Here is a 14696-nt window from a genome sequence, read left to right on the forward strand (position 1 = left end):
TTTGGTACTTTGATTTTTCCTGGATCGGATACCCTCGTATCTGAGATGCGAGCGGTGAAAGGGGTCTTCCGATCCCCTTCCAGCAGCCTGTCGATCTCAGGGGCCGCGCTAGTAGCGTGATGGATTTGGGATTTTACGGCTCTTACTTCTGCCGCAGTCTTGGTGATATAGTCGCGAAGATCGCGTATATCCGACGTCTCGTCAGCAGATTTCCGCGCTTGTCGGCGTTTACTGCGAGTGAGCTCAGTTTGTCATTGGTTTATCGAACGGAGAGCTTTCCCGAGTGAATCAGCTTCTGGTCCTCCTTGGATGTCTGTCGACGTCCTCATCAGTATTGTTGGAGACATCGCTAGGATCCAGGTCGACTTGCTCGACTCCGTTATCCTCCGAAACCTTCGCGGGAGGCGGAGAGCTTTCGGAGTTTCCCTTTTCGACGGGAGATCTCTCGCTGGGGTTTTGACCCGAAGGTCATTCCTACGCGGCTCCAGGCCTGTTGAGTGGGGTTGCGAGTTCGAGTCTTTTCCCGCGGACTTTAGTGGTTCCGCGGGGGCAGTTTGCTCGAGTCCTTGCCGTTAAAGTTTCAACTTGTTTGGCCAAGGTGCTCACGAGCTTATCCTGTTCTTCCGACCTTTTTTCGTAGGTGGCGAACATCTTTTTAAATTTCTCGAGCGCCTCGGCGTTGGCTGGTGCGTTGGCCGCGGATATATCCGCTGCAGGAGTGTGGAGATCAGTGCTGCTGCCTCCGTTAAGAGGAGTCTGCACGTTATCCGCGTCGTCAATTGACATGTCTGGTTGAGCGTGATGTGGTTGAGAGTTAGATTGATCCGTATCCCCCTCCTTCTAGCACCAAACTGTGAGAACCGAAATTCGCACTGTCGATTTTCGTTTAAATAAGGAAACTAGGAAAACCCTAATTTCCCAGAGCGCCCGGATATCTGCTAATACCACACGCCAAGCAAATCATAACACAATAATGACAACGATAAAGTATAAAAACCGTAAGAAGACAGCAAAGAGAAGTCTTATTCCGAATTTGCGTATGAGCATTTACAACAAGGTATAAGCCTGGGCTCGAGAGCTGTCGGCGAGATTCCTAGTTCTAGCAACCCTAAGGCGGCTAAACCTAATTGAGTCGCAGCTCGAAATAACAAAAAATGGAAAGTTGCCTAATTGCTCTAAGTGCTAATTTTTCTCTAAAAAAGTTCTCCCTCCATGCCTCTCACCTAGGACTCCTTATATACTGTCTCCAAGGTCGGATTACGCTTTTCCCCTTCTGCCCTTAAACCGTCGTAGCATAAAAATGGAGATATTCCATTTTTCCGATCTTCGTAATTATCTTCAAAATTTCGTATTAATCCGCGGAAATTTGATATTTATCTTTCTTTGTGAACCAAGCGTAAACCGTCATGCAGCTTACGGGATGTTGGTTAGTAAATCGTAATTTGGGCTTTGAGTCACGTCTATAGGTCCCTTTGGGCCATCTTTCAACTCGAAGCGTTTGTTACGGCTTGTTTCGATAAAGAACGAACTTTCCGCGGTTTTTACGGAAAAGTTTGATCGATAACTTAGAATGGTGGGGAATCGTGAAATGGGTTCGCTACGGTTTTTGGGAGATAGCATCGAAGGGTAGACGAGAACGCATGGACTAATATCGTACCGATGTTTTGGAAGAGCTCGGTCGCTACGTAGCGAACGAGCTGTCGATCGCTACGTAGCGACCGAACGAGCGGTCAATCGCTACGTAGCGACCGAGCTTTGGCTCGAGCTACTCGAGCTTGGTTTCTACGTAGCGACCGAGCGAGCGCTAGGTCGCTACGTAGCGACCGAGCGGAATGGACGTTCGGTCGCTATGTAGCGACTGAGCCTTGGCTCGAACTCGGACGCTACGTAGCGACTGAGTGGAGCTCGTGTTCGGTCGCTGCGTAACGATCTTTTTCGGGCTTTTGTCCGATGACTCGCGTTTCCTTCGTAAAGCTTCTCGTAGAGAAGAATCTATTTCGAAAAAGTATTTGTTGAAGAAGTTTTCTACGTTTTTCTTCTTCGGGGATTTGGACGTTAACTTCGTCGTAACCGTTTTTGACCCCAACATCACGTTTTAATAAACTAGTTGAACATTTGTAAGCGTTGACCCCAATGTTTGTTTTAATCGATCACGTGTTAGTGAACTTAGTTGAGACCTTCAATTATTTGATAGTCTTTTTCAGAAAACCTCCCATTTAAAATTCTGACATGCAAGGAGCGCGAGCTGATGTCTTTTCAAGGGTTCATCTCCCGGCTTCTGATGTTTCTCAACAGTCTTTTCTGCGAGATAAAGAGATGGAGAATAGATATGGAAGAGATGGCTATGCTAGGCGGGACTACCGTAGTAGATCGCCTTTGATGGAGCGTAGGGCCGAAGGCGGCTTTATGAATGATGCTAGAGCAGCTTACTCTCGACGCGATGGTGATGGTGATAGGAAAGCGTGGAAACAAGGTGGCAAGGACAGGAGTTTAAACTCAGCTTTCACACGCCAGAGTTCGCGATATGCGCCTTATGGGAAGCAAAAGCCGACAACATGGAGAGTGAAGGAGAGATCACCGCCACGGGATTTGCATAATGAGGGAAGGATCGAACCACATGCTCATGGAACACATCTGCGGTCCATTGGCGACTCATCTCTACGTCAACCATCTGCTGAAACAGCTCATGATTCTCATAAGAGTAGTGGGAAGAGGATTGCAAGTCAAATTGTGACACCGGCTAGGCATGATCATGATGATAATGTCACAAAACGTCCTAGAGTGTCTCCTTGTTTGTTGACTTTCTCTCCTATGGAGAAAGCATTGCCGTCTGATGCTCAGATTATAGGAGCTCTAAATGGCATGGAGATCGTCGATACAATCAACACAGATGTGGAGCTACATGATCCGCTGACGGTTGCGGAAACTCAGGACGATGATATGCTGGGGGAAGACTTGATGGAAATGGAGGCAGAGACTGATGACAATGTACGTGAGGTTGAGCGAAAGGGACATGAAAGTGTACGGGTAAAGCCGAGAACCTCATCTTCTTATAAGAGTGGGGGTAGGTCTGGATTCCCTTTGGGATTACGGAATAAGATGGTGGGTTGACTTCGTCGAGGATCGCCGCAGGCGCGTCGTTCGTCTTCAAGGGACAAAGCTCATTCAGAAAAACAACGTCTAGGGCCGAGTAAGAGTTCGAGAGGCAGTACACGTAAGGGGAATGGTTTAGAGGGGTCCAAAAACACGTCCGGAAAGTATCCATGAAGACAATCAGTTAGAACTGTCGAGGGATTGGGAACGACCTCACAGTTCGACGCCTTACGGAGATGTGTCAGAAGCTTCGCCCAGGACTTGTGTTTCTTTCTGAGACGAAGAACAGAAGGCTGATGTTGCAAAACATTCAGGCCGACCTAGGTTTTGATCATTTGTTTACCGTTGAGCCACTTGGACTCAGCGGAGGTTTAGCTTTATTTCTCATGGATGAATTTCAAGTTAATGTTTTATTTTCGAATAACCGTATGATTGACATTGAGGCAGTCATTGATGGAATAAAAGTCTATATGACGTTTGTTTATGGGGATCCTGTATTAGAAAGAAGGGATCAAGTTTGGGAACATCTTACGTGTTTCTCAACAACCAGAACTGGATCTTGGTTCATGATTGGAGATTTTAATGAGATTACAGGTCATAACGAGAAAGAAGGAGGGAGACAACGTCCTGATAGTTCTTTCCTACCTTTTAAGCAGATGCTTAATGATTGTGGTATGCTAGAATTTCCTTTCACGGGAAACATGCTATCATGGGTAGGAAAGAGAGAAGGAGGGACAACTGTCAAATGTCGCTTAGACAGAGCTGTAGGAAATGCGGATTGGCATGAGAAATTTCCACACTCAATTGTGAAGTATATGAGGTTATGGGGATCGGATCATCGTCCGATCGTTGTAGACATACTCACAAAGCCAACGAGAAGATTATAAAAGTTCAAGTTTGACAAAAGATGGCTGGATAATGAGGAGTTAAGGCAAGTCATTCTTGAGGGATGGAAATCACCTGATCTTCCTCCCAATGCGACTATTATGGAACACATTTCGAGTTGCCGTAAAGTCTTGAGCGAATGGAGGAGACAACATAATGTTAATTTTGCGAAATTAGTGGAGGAGCTTAAGGAGAAAGTGGAGGGTTTGTACGCAGATGATAATGCCACCACTGAGGAGATTGCAGCAGCTTTGAAGGAACTCTCTGATGCTCTTAAAGCAGAAAAAATGTTCTGGAAACAGAAGAGTCGAGTGTTTTGGCTGCGAGAAGGTGACAGAAATACAAAGTTCTTTCATGCTTTACAAAGCAAAGAAGAGCACGGAATAAGATTACGCAGCTCCGGGATGCAAATGGAAATGTTGTTGAGATGAAAGAAGGATTAGTAGCCATTGCTACTAGCTATTTTAGATAGATTTTTGAATTGTCTAACCCGGAGGACATTGAAGAGGCACTGGCTCAAGTCCCAACGACGATCACCGGGGCCTTGAATGACAACCTAACAGCTCCAATCACTGAATGGGAGATCAAATTAGCGCTTTTTGCTATGCATCCAGAGAAGGCCCCAGGCCCAGATGGGATGACTGCGCTCTTCTATCAGAAATTCTAGGATATTGTAAAGGAGGATTTAACTCATATGGTTAATAAATTCCTTTTTGAGGGGACGGTGGCGACTGGCCTGAATGATACGAATATATGTCTCATCCCAAAGACTACAAAGCCTAATGAAATTACTCAATTTAGGCCAATTAGCTTATGTAATGTAAGTTACAAGATAATCTCTAAGGTCTTATGCCAGAGATTGAAGAGAGTACAGCCAGGCTTAATATCGGAAACCCAGTCAGCTTTTGTTGCTGGAAGACAAATTTCAGATAACATTATGATAGCTCAAGAAATGTTTCATGCTCTGAGAACCAAGCAAAGTGGTCGTGGCTATTAAGACGGACATGAGTAAAGCATACGACAGGATGGAATGGTCATTTATTGAGGCTGTCATGCAAAAGATGGATTCTCAGAAACATGGATCACTTGGATAATGCGATGCATTACGTCGATAAAGTATAAGGTACTCATGAATGGACAGCTGGAGATCTTTTTTCTCCTTTCATATTTATTCTATGCACGGAAGCGCTCGTTAGCCTTCTTAATCAAGCAGAGAATCAAGGGAAAATAACGGGGATGCGCGTCGCACGCGCTAGCCCCTCGGTATCACACCTTCTCTTTGCTGATGATAGTCTTTTCTTATGTAAGGCGGAGCCCCGTGGATGTGAAGAAGTAATGAAAGTGGTCAGGAAGTATGGTAAAGCATCAGGTCAATGTATCAACTTTGATAAATCATCCTTACTCTTTGGTAAGCGAATCAATGCAACTAGTAGACAAGAGATTAATGATGCACTTGGAATACAAAATGAAGGAGGAATGGGGACCTACCTTGGTATCCCAAAAGACATAAGTGGGTCCAAGTGCAAACTTTTTGCGTTTCTCAAGGATAAGCTAGTGCATAGAGTGAATGGTTGGACAGGTAGTTGGCTATCAAAAGGAGGCAAGGAAGTGCTGATTAAATCCATTTTGCTAGCACTCCCAACTTACGTTATGTCTACGTTCCTTCTCCCCTTAGAGATATGTGAAAACTTAACACGGGCTATTGCTCAATTTTGGTGGAGTTCAAACCCACCGAAACGTGGAATACACTGGGCGAAATGGGAAAAAGTCTGCCTACCAAGAGAGGAGGGTGGGATTGGCTTTCACTTGATCCATGAGTTTAATCTGGCCCTTTTGGCGAAACAGCTATGGAGGCTTGTTCAGTTGCCTGACTCTTTGGTTGCCCAGGTATTGAGGGGAAGATACTATAGACTAAGCTCACCACTAAGAGTAACCTCAGCTAGTAGTCCATCATATGTGTGGACTAGCATTTCGGCTGCAAGGGAAGTGTTGTTGCTGAGAATCAGACAGAAGATTCATTCAGGTTATGAAGTCAAGATCTGGGAAGATCCGTGGATTCCAACGACACCTGCGAGACCAGCTAGCCCTGTGGCCCCAGTTATGAATCCCAACATGAGAGTCAGCGATCTCATAAACCAGGAATCGGAGGATTGGGATGCGAGCCTATTGGAGAAATATGCCATTAGGGATGACATACCACTTATAAAGAGTTTGGCCATAAGCTTGACTCACCGTCGTGACACATTTTGCTGGAACTACCCAAGGAATGGACAGTACACGGTTAAATCGGGGTATTGGGTGGCTCGGAATTTATTGAAGACAGAGGAGGAAAAGGAAGTCATGGAGCCAAGTATCACCAATCTTCAAGCCTTTGCTTGGAAGTTGAAGGCGCCTAAGAAGATATGTCATCTTATATGGCAATTGTTAACTGGTCATGTGGCAGTAACAAGGAATTTGGCGAGACGAAATATGAGGTGTGATAACTACTGTCCAAGATGTGGAGAACTAGAAGAATCTGTAACACACGCAATTTTTGAATGCCCGCCAGCGCTACAAGTTTGGATTTTATCATCAACTCCAACGAGCCCAAATATATTCCCACTACCAAGCATCTACACAAATATGGACTACCTATTCTGGAGGAAAAACATTATTATTGCACCAGAACAAGACAGGGATCCTTATCCTTAACTGATCTGGTATATTTGGAAGGCTAGGAATGACAAACTTTTCAGGAGGATAGACAGAGATCCTCTGGAGCTAGTCCGACATGCAGAGAGTGAATGTCAAGCATGGTTTGATGCGAACAATGTGGTACAACAAGTAATACAAGACATCAATACTGAGGATTCCCAAGTCATAAGCTTGGGTAATATTTGCTTGCTAGATGGATCTTGGATAGTTTCTGCTCATTTTAGTGGATGTGGATGGGTCTGGATGGACAGTGGTGGAAACAACCAACTTATGGGGACAAGAAACTTCACTCGGCGTGAATCAGCCTTGCATTCGGAAGTAGAAGCGCTGCGGTGGGCAATGGAGAGCATGCTTCAACATTCAACATGCCAGAGCTTTGGGACGGATTGTAAGGAGCTGATTGCAATGATAAAGGAACCTCATCCATGGCCAAGCTTCGCGACAGAGTTGGAAAGGATTGAGACGCTACAGATTTGCTTTCCGGATTTCAACATCATTTATGTTCCACGAGCGCACAATCATATCTCAGACTTTTTAGCTAAGACTGCTAGATCCTTCCATAGGGAGTTACTTTTTATTGGTTGTTATATTCCGGTCTGGTTAACCAGACCACGTCAAGTTTGAGTAATAGAATGGCCTTTTGATGTCAAAAAAAAAAAAAAAATCTAACATGCAACTAAATGTCTTCAACTGTTAAATTGCAATTTTTTTACATGCAGTTAAATTTCTTTTGTTCTAACTCAGAAGTATAACATGTTACATTAAAATCTAAATCCATAATCCCAAGATATCTATATATAGACACTTCCTCAATTTTATCAGATTTGATATATTTAAACAAAAATAACATCAAGATTTTATTTTGAAAATAAAACTACTTTTTAATGATGATTAATGGATGAGTATCCTAATTTGGATGTCATGTATGTTTACTGTACAGGTTTTGTACCTATGAACATTAAGGGTATCAGTTCGGGTCGGCTAATTTAGATATCAGTTAGTTCGGTTTGGAAATATTAGCGTCCATGTAAGAACCGCCATTTCTTGTTTGAATCGGTTCAGATAATTTTGGGTTTGCATCTGTTTGGATAGTAATGTTAGGAACATGCTAATACCCAAAAAATAAATGTGGGGTCCTTTGGTTGTGGTTTAGTTATTTCTGGTAATTGTTATAAATTATCAACTATTATTGTGTAATTCTAATGATTCAACAAAAATCTCAAATAATTTTGATTATTTAAAATATTTTGGATAAAATATTCGGATATCTTTGGATAATTTTCGATAGTTCCGTTCTCCATTCAGTTTTGGTTTGGTTATTTATATGTATATATAATGAAGAATTATATATATTTAAGTACCCGTTCGGTTCTCCATTCAGTTTTGATTTTGTTAAGATACTTTGAATAGAGAAATATTGGAAGTTTTTGTATATTTGAGAGTTCACGTCGGTTCTAGTTTAAGTTATTTGGGTTCGGTTCTTCAGTTATCGAGTAAAATGGTCATGCCTATTTTTATTATCTCAATAATCTCTCAAAGTTTTTCAAATATTATTTATATTTAATACATGTGTGGATATTATGCATGTTAACTGTAAATGTTTTCTTAGTGTATCTTGACTTTGTATCCAACAAGTCTACGAGGTAACAGTCTAAGAGAAAGAGACATGATAAAACGATATATATCTCTCGAGTTCCTTTTTGGGGGTTCTATGAAAGAGAGTTGTGTGGAGCTATTTAAATACACACGGAAAAGAAATGTACTAATTATATGTCTGAGGTTAATAAGTTCATAGCTAATATATATATATATATATCCTGAGGTAACAAATCATTTTTCCCCAACGATATGATAAAGAAATTAGAAAAATGCATCTGCGAATAAAGGTGTGTATTATTAATGTGGAAAATTATCAATTTATAGATTAAGAAACTTTAAAAATCAAATTTTAGGTGAATAAAACACATAAGTTTAATAGGATATTTAGCAAATAAACTTCAAAGCAAGATTTCTGAATAATATTTTTAATTTAGTAATTTTAGGTGTTATTGGTTTATATATTTTGATTGATTTAGAAATTCATATAGTATTTATAAATCCAAGTAAAATATGCAAATCCGGAGGTTTTCTCTCGGATTTGAGTCTTTGTATTTTTAACTAAAAAATCCAAACAAATCCATTATTAAATCAAATATATTAGAAAATCCGTACGATTGAATAACACTTGATTTGATATAGAATTTATGAATCATTAAACCAATAACACATGATTTTAATACAGATTTGAAAATCATAGAACCAATAACACTAAATTTAGTTCGGATTTTCAAATCCATTAAAATACAACAACCAATAAACCCTAGTTACTGTAATACAAAGAATACATAAGCTTAGAATCAAACTCCGAATAAAAAACAAATGAAAAAAAAAACTGTAGTTTCGAACAATTAAGTGTGTGGTGTTAATTTACCAAGGTTCTTTTTTTTCTTTTATTGTCCAAGCTTATGTTTCTAAACCTCATTAATCTTTGATAATTACACATTTTTATCGTATTAAACGTATTTTCCGTCGCTTGGCTTTTCAGTTTCAGAACGAATGAACTTCCTTTTTTTTTCTTTTTTGAACAACAACGAATGAACTTCCATTTCAATTAATCTTTGGCTTGACTACTCCTTCCTTCAGGTTAGTTCGCGGTCTAACTTCGTTGATTAAACTCTCTTCGTGAATAGGTTTTGAAACACCGCCATATTATTTACATTTCCTTCACTCACAAGAAACATTTATAAAGCAAATGCAAATCTACCATAAATCCATAATTGAAAAGTCTTACAAAAAAATATTAACTTAATAGAAAACGCATAAATCAAGCTACGAAGTTCTTAAACAAAAATGACTTAGGGCAGTCATTTTTTCCGTTACCACCAGCAAACGTGGTTTTTGGGTTGTTAGCGGTTGTTGGTGATTTGCAACGATCACTCAAACTGTTTTAAACCGTTTCAAACCGTTTCAAACCGGTCTAAACCTCTTAAATTCAAAAGGTGGTCTCAACTAGCGTTTGCGGTTGCGGACGGTTGGAAAAGTTATTTTTTTAAAAAAATTAATATAAATAAAAAAATAAAAATAAAAATTTTAAATTGAAATAATAGAAATTCTAAAATATATCTGCTATATTTTAATTTATATTATAAATTTTTAAGATAAAAATATTTTCTATAATTTTTTAAAAAATTAAAAATATAATTTTATAAATATATTTTTTATATGTATTATAATATTATGATGTTTAATATTTTTATAATTATATAAAATATAAATATTTTTAATTTATTATTTAACCGCTATTGTATTTGGTGGTTAACTAGTTATAAGTATCCCGCAATACGCATCAATTTCTAACTGCAGTACCAGTCGTACAAATTTTTTAAAACCGCTTAAAACCGCAACCATCCGTATCCGCAAATTATCGCAACTGCAACCGCTGCGGTGTAACCAGTCAAGCCCTTAATAAAGAACTGAGAAGCTCACAAAAACCCTTATACCATGAACCACACCGAGACAATAAGTCTAAAACTTCCTGGAACTCACCTGAAAAATAAAAATAGTGTATTTCAACAAATACTTGGTGAGGCAAACTTGAGGAGCCTGAGCAACATCCACCGACAATAAACACACGTCATAGTACAAGTGTATAACTAATCCAGTATAACAATGAAAACAACAAAGACCGTGGGAAAATCCCAGGCCAATGCTTCTCAAAATGAAGTGCGCTCACCCAAGGTGAGTCAATGCGATCCATACCCACATGTGGTTTTAATTGGCCACTCCAATTAATGATTGTTCTCATGTCGCGTTTAGGCTCCCCATTTTCCACCTCTGGTGATCACCGCTGCCCATAATGGCCCAAGAAAGCATAGTTGAGCATAAAGGACATGTCTCCTTACTTGTATTGGCACACATGCTTCATAACTGCAACTTATCTCTTATCTACGTATGCGAATTCCCATCAAACAATACAAACACTATCAAACAATTAGCCTCAAACTTCACACAACAATATTATTTTAGCAACCTATTGATGTATCTAGGTGTTCACAAAGCAACGAATTTTGCAAGTAAATCATATTATATATACGATATAGGTTTAACAACAAACAAATATGGGTGTAGTTATGATAACATGAAAGCATGAATGATTCACTTGAATACTTCTCTATGGCACAAGAATGAAAGTAGTAGGAAGAGATCACCACAGTCCTCACTTTAGTCTTAGATCTGTGAAATGGAGTAGGAGAAGTATAACTACAATTTAAGCCAATCCACGAACCAGATCTATAATACGTTAGAACAGTATGCTTTATTGAAAGAAATGTAGACCAAATGCTCGTACGTGTTCTTAGAACAGTATGCTTTATTGAACTAAAAATTTCAAGGTAGTTTATATTTTTTTTCTTTAAAATAAGAAAATAATCTAAGATAAAATACTAAATCATAAACCCTATACTATTTAAATTCTAAAAAATCTAAACCCCAAGTTCAAAATCCTAAACCCTAGTCCAAAAATTTCTGAACCCTAGAACTCCTTTTTGTAAAAATAAACCCTAAAGACAAAACTCTAATTTAGAAAAAATAATTGATTTAAGAATTTTGAAATGATATTTTTAACACAATTCTCTTAAGCATTTCTATTTTTTTATATGAATGAAACTAGTACAAAATCAGAATAATAAAAATTAAAGAATCATATGAAGAAATTAAAATTTTATCATTAGATATTGAATGGGAAACTAATGAGAAGGTGCCTTGACCAATTCAATGATAAGGTATGTTGGCTTGTGAAAAGCACTCACCTCTTACGTAGAAATGTCTGAAACAGCACCAAAATATGGGCCCTCTCAATTCCCAAACAAAATATGAAAAGACAAATAGTAATAAACAATAAAAACTAAAGTCCAAACGCGTAAAAAAAAAATTCCTATTTCACTCAGAAAAACCAATTTCTACTTCAAAATATCTTGCGCCTATTTAAACTCATCATGAGCCTATGGTTTAGAAAGCAAATGTTCTGAAACACAGAAAACAAAACAAAACAAAAAATGGAGCACGAGATTCCCGTAGGGTTTCGTTTCTATCCGACGGAAGTTGAGCTGATTTCGTTCTACTTAAGATTCCAGCTTAACGGAGGAAATGCTACCATTCACAGTCTCATACCCATTCTCGATGTGTTTAGCGTTGAGCCTACTCAGCTTCCAAGTACGTATGCAATCACCATTCTCGACGATTATGTTGAGTCGTTGATTTCTGGTCAATAATTTAACTTATATATGAAGAAGATTATACGGATACGTCTCACTGAAAAGTTATACGTTTTGCGTTCGTTAAGTAAAATAATGCGATCATATAGGGATTGTATGCATGAGACCTAGGTTTCGATTTCTTGTTTGCGAAGTTCGTTTTACCTGACTAAACATGTAATGTAAAAATCGTTTACACGAAAATCAAATTTCTAAAATGCATCATTTTTTTTATTTTCTATATTAAGTATTTTTGAAGTGTAAACCCAAACGCAAAACTTAATTAAGTGTTCTTTCATAATTTTTTGTTGCTTTTGTAAAGATTGTTTAATAAGATACTAAGAAATTGAGTTTATTTAGAAAAAATACACACCAAACGTAAATTTAAAAGAACAAAAAAGAAGAAATCGGGTTACAATTATTATAGAAAACAACTTTAATTTAGTATCAGAGGACCTTCCCATTAAATTTGACATTTGCGTTTATGTTTATGTTCAAGAAAAAAATAGGTTTTTAAAAAATGTGAAAAACAAATTGGCATATAACCGCAAACGGAAAATCACATAAATTGAGGCCTTACGCCGCAAAAGTGTGTGTTTATGTGGATGGGTATTTATTTGCAGATCTTGCGGGAGAGAGGTGTCGAGGAGACGCAGAACAATGGCTTTTCTTCGTGCCAAGGCAAGAGCGGGAAGCTAGAGGAGGAAGACCGAGCAGGACCACTGGTTTAGGATACTGGAAAGCAACTGGTTCACCAGGGCCTGTTTTCTCGCCTGAAAATCGTGTAATCGGAGTTAAGAAGACGATGGTTTTCTACATCGGGAAAGCACCTACGGGGAGAAAGACAAAATGGAAAATGAATGAATATAAAGGAATTGACGAAACAGCCAGTGTATCTACCATTCCTAAGGTGCCTAACTACATTTAAAGTACACATTTTTTTTTAAGTGACATTTTCTCAAATACTATTTGTTTTAAACCACTTAAAATTTTCTTTTGATTTGTGAGCTTTTTTTCAAGTACCGATTATTATCATCATCATTATTATTATTATTATTATTATTATTATTATTATTATTATTATTATTACTACTACTATATGTCACACCGTTGAGACAAACATGTGAAGTGCTTAAACGAACTACATTTTGGTTATGTCCAACACTCCTCTTACAGAGGAGTTTTCATATTTTTGATATATATATATATATAGAACATACTTCTAACTTCGTTATACTGTTCTAAAGTGCTACACTTAGAAAAGTGTGCGGTCGATTTTTTAAAACATACATGTTTTTGTAGTTTTAGAAATTAATTACAACAACTAACAACAGCTTAAAAAATTACAACCACCTAATAACATACGTACACGATAAAAAAAAAAAAAAACTCACGCGTATAGTCTTTTCTAATAATTATTAATATTATATTCATTTAATTTCTACCCTAATTAGCTAGTATCAAAGAGCCATAGACTTTGCAAAAGAAATGTTGATTCATATATATGTTAAAAAAAATGTCGTTTTCCAGATCAAAAAGGTTTTAACATGATACTTTTGTTTTTAATAATATAGTTGAGGCACGAATTCAGTGTCTGTCGAATCTACATAAAATCCGGAAGCTCGAGAGCCTTTGACAGACGCCCCACGGAAGTTTATGCCATAGAGAGAAAGCTTCCTCGATTTGGAATTGAGACATCATCTCGTGCTACTGCTACACGAAGAACCTCTGAGATGGTTGATGGGCTATCACAACTCCGAGAGAGAAAGCTTCCTAAGAATAGTGTTGAGACATCATCATATGACACATTCACAACCTCACAGGAAACATCAGATTCAGGAGGAGGAGACCAAGTTCAGTTGCCCGTGAATGCTTCTACTACACAAACCATTTCAGAGATGGTTGATGGGCTATCACAACCTTTTTGGGAGTGGGAACAACTAAATTGGTCTTAAACCTATTACCTTGCATCTTATACCTACTCTACGACCTCTATTTTTAGTTGATAAATATTCTAGACTAGGGTTCATCCGTGATTCATGCACTTTTATTAAATATTTTAAACACTTGAATTTATTTTGAAATGCTTAATTATATATTGTATTAGAATCATTATTTCCGTGATTTATTTTCATTATTTTATCATTTTTCTCTTGAAGTTATTTGATTACGGGAAAATTGCCACAAATACCACATTCATAGTACAATTTTTCATGTTTACACTAATCACTATTACCATCACTTTAATGAAAAGTAAAAGACACTTCTACCTCTAGAGTTAACTAATCCAGACTTAGGGTTTAGAGTTCAGGGGTCACTACAAGAAAACAGCGGCATACTGAGGAAAAAAATCGTCGGTACGTCGTCGGAATAACGCAATTCCGACGACATACCGACGAAAAAAATCCTCAGAAATAACTCTTCGGAAATTTATCTTTCCACGGAAATCCCTCGGAAATTTCCGACGGAATTCCGAGGAAATGAATTTCCCTCGAAAATTTCCGACAGAATTCCGAGGAAATGAATTTCCGAGGAAATGAATTTCCGAGGAAATTCCGAGGACCACAAGTTCGTCGGAAATTCCGAGGACCACAAGTTCGTCAGACCCAAAATTAAAAAAAAAATTATAAATTTACTTTTTTAAATTAAAATTCGAAAATATAAAATTAAAATTGAAATAGAAAACATATTTAAAATACAAAAATAATAAAATAGTTTTTATAAATAAAAAAA

The 14696-nt window shown here is 38.0% G+C and overlaps 1 protein-coding gene across 1 annotated transcript; it reads left to right on the top strand.

Annotated features, from left to right (window-relative positions):
* Positions 1 to 11728: 11728 nt before the first annotated feature.
* On the top strand, positions 11729 to 14058 carry LOC106332312 (putative NAC domain-containing protein 61). The gene is made up of 3 exons (XM_013770782.1): positions 11729 to 11922; positions 12587 to 12873; positions 13538 to 14058. Exons 1-3 carry the CDS (start codon positions 11766 to 11768, stop codon positions 13916 to 13918), a joined length of 825 nt encoding a protein of 274 aa, XP_013626236.1. The 5' UTR covers positions 11729 to 11765; the 3' UTR covers positions 13919 to 14058.
* The last annotated feature ends 638 nt before the right edge of the window (positions 14059 to 14696 follow it).

Source organism: Brassica oleracea, chromosome C3 (genome assembly GCF_000695525.1).
Source record: "Brassica oleracea var. oleracea cultivar TO1000 chromosome C3, BOL, whole genome shotgun sequence".
NCBI classification, from domain to species: Eukaryota; Viridiplantae; Streptophyta; class Magnoliopsida; order Brassicales; family Brassicaceae; genus Brassica; species Brassica oleracea.